Source organism: Lipotes vexillifer, unplaced genomic scaffold (assembly GCF_000442215.2).
Source record: "Lipotes vexillifer unplaced genomic scaffold, Lipotes_vexillifer_v1.1 scaffold43, whole genome shotgun sequence".
Classification (NCBI taxonomy): Eukaryota; Metazoa; Chordata; class Mammalia; order Artiodactyla; family Lipotidae; genus Lipotes; species Lipotes vexillifer.
This window is the reverse complement of record NW_006770037.1, coordinates 2,023,072-2,028,528: the sequence shown is the minus strand read 5'-3', so window position 1 is coordinate 2,028,528 and position 5,457 is coordinate 2,023,072. Positions and strand designations below refer to the sequence as shown.

Here is a 5,457-nt window from a genome sequence, read left to right as displayed (position 1 = left end):
CGGCCTCTGGGTTTTAGCGCAGCGCGCGCTCCCGCCGCACCCTGGGAGAGTCCTAGGGCCAGAGGACTGTCGGCGGACTGCGGGCGCCCGCGCCTTCCGCTGTCCCGTCGCCCGCGGGGACCGGCCCTTCTCCGTGTGCTTTTCCCATTTCTGGAGCTCCTCCCACGGGGCATCTTGAAGGTTCTGGGCGTCTCAATAAAACTCTTTGCTCTTCCCAACCCTTTCGCAGTCAGCGCCAGCGGTGGCGCGGGAGCGGGAAAACCTAAAGCCGCTCGAAAAGCGGCGCGGCTCTCGCCGGGCGTGGACCGTCGCGCAGGGGCGCCCGCGGCCTCCACACCCCGGCTAGCGCGGTGTCGGGCGGCGCCGGGCAGCCGCGGCCGGAGGGAGGGTTAAGCGCTTTAAAAGAGGAGTCCTTTACTCCTCTTTCTCCAAGCCTTCCCGAGAGTGCCCCCAAGAAGAAAGCCAAGTTTGTGGGGGAGAGTGAGGTCGGCAGCCTGAGCCCTCGAGCTCTGAAGCGACCCAAGGCAGGAACTGGGAACAGCCTCAGGAAAGGGCGGCCGGGTGCCGTGCGCTTTGCAGCGGGAGTCGTGGGACTCGGGACCCCGGATCAGGCCGGGCTGACTCAGAGTTGCGTGGGTCAGGTTTTTGGAGCGACCCACGCGTGCAGCATCTTCGGTTAGGACATCCCAGTAGTTCCTTGAGCTGTGGGCTGGTAAAATTCTTGAAGAAATATTTGCTGCGACTCTGCAGCTGGTGCAAAGGAGGAAGGGGGTGGGGGAGGAAGTGGCGGGGGAGGAGGAGTAGTTTAAAAAAGACAAGCTGGGAAGAGAGAGAGAGTAAGAGAGAGACGCAGACGCAGAGGTCGAGCGCAGGCCGAAAGCGGTTCACGGTTTTCTCGACTCCTGGGAATGCGGTGGGGTTTCCTTTCTGCGCCGGGTCGGGAGTTGTAAAACCTCCGCGACACTGAGACCTGAAAAATGCGATGTGCCCTTTCTGAGGAGACGCTTCTTTTCGCGTCTGCCCTGAGCTTTGCGCTTCGGCGTCCGCCCCTCTGCCTTGAATGGCCCACCGACCACTTTCTTCGGAGATTTGCTTTGCTTGGCGAGGGATCGCCGAGGTGCGGAGTTTCTCTCCGTAAAGGAACCGGAGGAAAGAGCCTAGCGGCGGCTCCCTCACCACTTTCCCACACCGATTACCGCCTAAACGTCTCCCGCCCCGGCCCCGCGTGACAGGGTTCGCCGCTTTCGGCTGGGAGCTAAAGTGGCTGCCCACTTCTTCTGAACATTCGCAAGCGTTCGCCAGGGTGTGACTAGCTGTCACTGGGAGCAATATTTGGCCTCTCGGAGACCCTGGGGAGGAAGTGGGGTGCGCGCGGCGCGTGTGTCTGTGTGTCCCTCAGCACTTTCCTTTTTAAATGCCTCTCGGTGGTGGCTTTCAGCGGCTGAGACTCCGCTGCCCCCAGTCCCGGCCCCACTTGAGCTGGGTTCGGGCTGAAAGGCGCAGCCCTTACGGTGCCCCCCAGATCCTCGGCTTCAGGCCGCTGGCGCGAGGGCCCAGCCCGACGCACCGAAGGCTACAGGTAGAAGCGAGGACCACGTCCTCCGCGCGGTGCACCCGGGGACCGGCCGAGGGTCCGCAGAGCGCCACCCGGAGCTCCTCCCGGACCGCTTGAGGTTTGGGGCTGCTGGAGCGGAGGCTGGCCTCTCCAGGAGGGGGCGGGGCCGCAGGCGGGCGGGGATTGGGGGGTGGAGGGACGGGGGCGGGCGCGCGGGCCCTTTTACAGCCCGCCTCGGGGAGGGCGGGCTCCTCCGTGCCTGGGGCGGGGCCTCTGCGCTCACGTGACGCCTAGGGGCTGGAAGAAAAACAGAGTCTGTCTGCGCCAGAGTCTCATTATATTCAAATATTCATTTTAGGAGCCATTCCGTAGTGCCATCCAGAGCAACGCACTGCCGCAGCTCCTCTGAGCATTTCCAGCAAGTTTGTTCAAGATTGGCTGTCAAGAATCATGGACTGTTATTATATGCCTTGTTTTCTGTCAGTGAGTAGACACCTCTTCCTTCCCTCCTCCCGGGAATTCACTCTGCCCTCCCCACCCGTGCTCGCCTTGTGTCCCTCCCGTCGGACCTTCCTTCCACACTCTGCTTTCTGGCAGCGCTGTCGCTTTCTTCTAGGCCGGGCAGCCACTGCGCTCCGAGCCCACCGGTTCTATTTAAAGTGCTCCTTGCTCCCACTCGCTCTCTCTGATCCGTGCGTTGCAAGAAAGGGAAGTGAGAGGGGGCTAAACAGATGGAAGGTCCTCAGCCGGGGGAGGGGGGCTAAAGGCCCCCCTCCCCACATAACTGGAGAGCACCCAGTGCCCCTGTGGCGCGTTCCTAGCTGCTTGTCAAAACTCACAGAGGTCGCTCTTCGACTCATCCCCTCCCACACACCCTTCCCCGGGAGTGAGCGAGAGGGCGCGATCAGATGCTTCTTGCTGGGCATTTCAAACTCATCAGCCACAGTAAAATAAACCCTCCAGCCATTCGGTCCGCTCCCAGACCCTGCCCCCCCCCCGTGTCTTCACCCTGCTCCTGCTTCTCTGCTTTCCCTCCCTCCTGCTCCGAACCAGCTGGAAGTGGTGGAAGTCGGGCTCTGGCTCGGAGGGCGGAGGAAGAAGGGGGGTGGAGGGAGAGGGGGAGAGAGGCTGAAGGTCTGAAGTGGAGAGGAGAGCGATGGCATTTTAATTCTCCCTCCCCCACCCTTCTTTACCTTCTCAATGTTAACTGTTTATCCTTGAAGAAGCCAAGCTGAGATCATGGCTCAGATAGCAGTTGGGACAAAAAAAGATTAACAGGATGGAGGCTATCTGATTTGGGGTTATTTGACTGTAAACAAGTTAGACCAAGTAATTACAGGGCAATTCCTACTTTCAGGCCGTGCATGGCTGCAGCTGGTGGTGAGGGGTGTGTGTGAGGGCGAAGACACAAACTTGATCTTTCTGACCTGTTTTACATCTTGACCCTCTAGCTCTAGCCCTATGTGCGTATGCAGAGACGTCTCTCTTTCTCTCTAGTTATCGGTGTTTATTTATTCTTTAACCTTCCACCTCCTCCCCCTCCCCAGAGACACCATGATTCCTGGTAACCGAATGCTGATGGTCGTTTTATTATGCCAAGTCCTGCTAGGAGGCGCGAGCCATGCTAGTTTGATACCTGAGACGGGGAAGAAAAAAGTCGCCGAGATTCAGGGCCACGCGGGAGGACGCCGCTCAGGGCAGAGTCATGAGCTCCTTCGGGACTTCGAGGCCACACTTCTGCAGATGTTCGGGCTGCGCCGCCGCCCGCAGCCTAGCAAGAGCGCGGTCGTCCCGGATTACATGCGGGATCTTTACCGGCTTCAGTCTGGGGAGGAGGAGGGGGAGCAGATCCACAGCATCGGTCTGGAGTATCCCGAGCGCCCAGCCAGTCGCGCCAACACCGTGAGGAGCTTCCACCACGAAGGTCAGTCCCTGCCCCGAGTCTGGGCTGGGGGGGCCCAGTAGGGCTGCCTGGTGGGACGGTGGAAGCTCTGGGGGAGAGAGGTTCCGGTTACCTCAGAGCCCCAAATCCAGGAGACTGGGGGACAGAGCTGCTTACTTTCTGGAGTTTTCAGAGTTGTGGCTGAATTTATTTTTTGGAGACAGAAGGGAGGGGTTGGGGAGAAGGGGAATGACACCAGTCAGATGTGGGCTAGCCCTGGCCGTGTGTTTTTGCTATATCAAAGTCTTTTATGCCAGGGTTTCTGACTTTTTTTTTTTTTTCTGTTTTTCAAAGCACCTACTGAATTTAATATTACAGCTGTGTGTTTGTCAGGTTTATTCAATAGGGGCCTTGTAATCCGATCTGAATGTTTCCTAGCGGATGTTTCTTTTCCAAAGTAAATCTGAGTTATTAATCCACCAGCATCATTACTGTGTTGGAATTTATTTTCCTCTCTGTAACATGATCAACAAGGCATGCTCTGTGCTTCCAAGATCGCTGGGGAAATGTTTGGTAACATACTCGAAAGTGGAAGAGGCAGAAGGTGGTTGTGTGCATGTTCCCTCCTGCCTCTGCTCTGTTGGCCCCTCTTTTTCTTTACAACCACTTGTAAAGCAAACTGTGTACACAAAGCCAAGAGGGCTTTAAAAGGGAAGTCTGATGGTGGTGGAGTAAGGAGTTAACACATGGAAATTATTAGACGTATAAAGGAGATTGGGAGATTCTGTCTTTGGTGCTTGCTGAATGCTAGCTAGGCTTCGCCGGTTTGCTAGCTGCGCCATTTATCTGCTCCTTCAGATTAAACGGTATGCTTGTTTCCTCCAAATAGGCTTCCACTATATAAGCAGAGTTCATCACTCATCACCCAACTCTTAGCTGTTTCTTGATTTTTCAGCCTCTGAATAGCTCATGTGCTTTTTTTTTTTTTCTTTCCCTTTTTCTTTTCCTCCCTGACTGTGCCTAGAACATCTGGAGAACATCCCAGGGACCAGCGAAAACTCTGCTTTTCGTTTCCTCTTTAACCTCAGCAGCATCCCAGAGAACGAGGTGATCTCATCCGCAGAGCTTCGACTCTTCCGGGAGCAGGTGGACCAGGGCCCTGACTGGGAGCAGGGCTTTCATCGTATAAACATTTATGAGGTTATGAAGCCCCCGGCAGAAGTGGTGCCCGGGCACCTCATCACACGACTACTGGACACGAGACTGGTCCACCACAATGTGACACGGTGGGAAACTTTTGATGTGAGCCCTGCAGTCCTTCGCTGGACCCAGGAGAAGCAGCCCAATTATGGGCTGGCCATTGAGGTGACCCACCTCCATCAGACACGGACCCGCCAGGGCCAGCATGTCAGGATTAGCCGATCGTTACCTCAAGGGAGTGGGGATTGGGCCCAGCTCCGGCCTCTGCTGGTCACTTTTGGCCATGACGGCCGGGGACATGCCTTGACCCGACGCCGGAGGGCCAAGCGTAGCCCCAAGCATCACCCACAGAGGGCCCGGAAGAAGAATAAGAACTGCCGGCGCCACTCGCTCTATGTGGACTTCAGCGATGTGGGCTGGAATGACTGGATTGTGGCTCCACCAGGCTACCAGGCCTTCTACTGCCATGGAGACTGCCCCTTTCCACTGGCCGACCACCTCAACTCAACCAACCATGCCATTGTGCAGACCCTGGTCAACTCGGTCAATTCCAGTATCCCCAAAGCCTGTTGTGTTCCCACCGAACTGAGCGCCATCTCCATGCTGTACTTGGATGAGTATGACAAGGTGGTACTGAAAAATTATCAGGAAATGGTAGTAGAGGGATGTGGGTGCCGCTGAGATCAGGCCTTCCTTGGGGACACACACACACACACACACTCACACACACACACGTTCCATCCACTACTCACCCACACACTACACAGACTGCTTCCTTATAGCTGGACTTTTATCTTTAAAAAAAAAAAAAAAAAAAAAA

At 56.5% G+C, this 5,457-nt stretch overlaps 1 protein-coding gene across 3 annotated transcripts in view; it reads left to right on the top strand.

Moving 5' to 3' along the window:
• Positions 1 to 5,432, top strand: part of BMP4 (bone morphogenetic protein 4) — a 6,986-nt gene extending 1,554 nt beyond the window's left edge. For 2 of the 3 annotated variants that reach the window (XM_007445968.1, XM_007445967.1), the window contains exons 2-4: positions 1,914 to 2,038; positions 3,103 to 3,479; positions 4,462 to 5,432. In XM_007445968.1, the coding sequence (XP_007446030.1) occupies positions 3,110 to 3,479; positions 4,462 to 5,318 (1,227 nt within the window). In that variant the 5' untranslated portion in view covers positions 1,914 to 2,038; positions 3,103 to 3,109 and the 3' untranslated portion in view covers positions 5,319 to 5,432. Of the gene's footprint in view, positions 1 to 1,913; positions 2,039 to 3,102; positions 3,480 to 4,461 lie in introns of those variants that run through there. The other variant, XM_007445966.1, reaches the window with a different exon arrangement.
• The last annotated feature ends 25 nt before the right edge of the window (positions 5,433 to 5,457 follow it).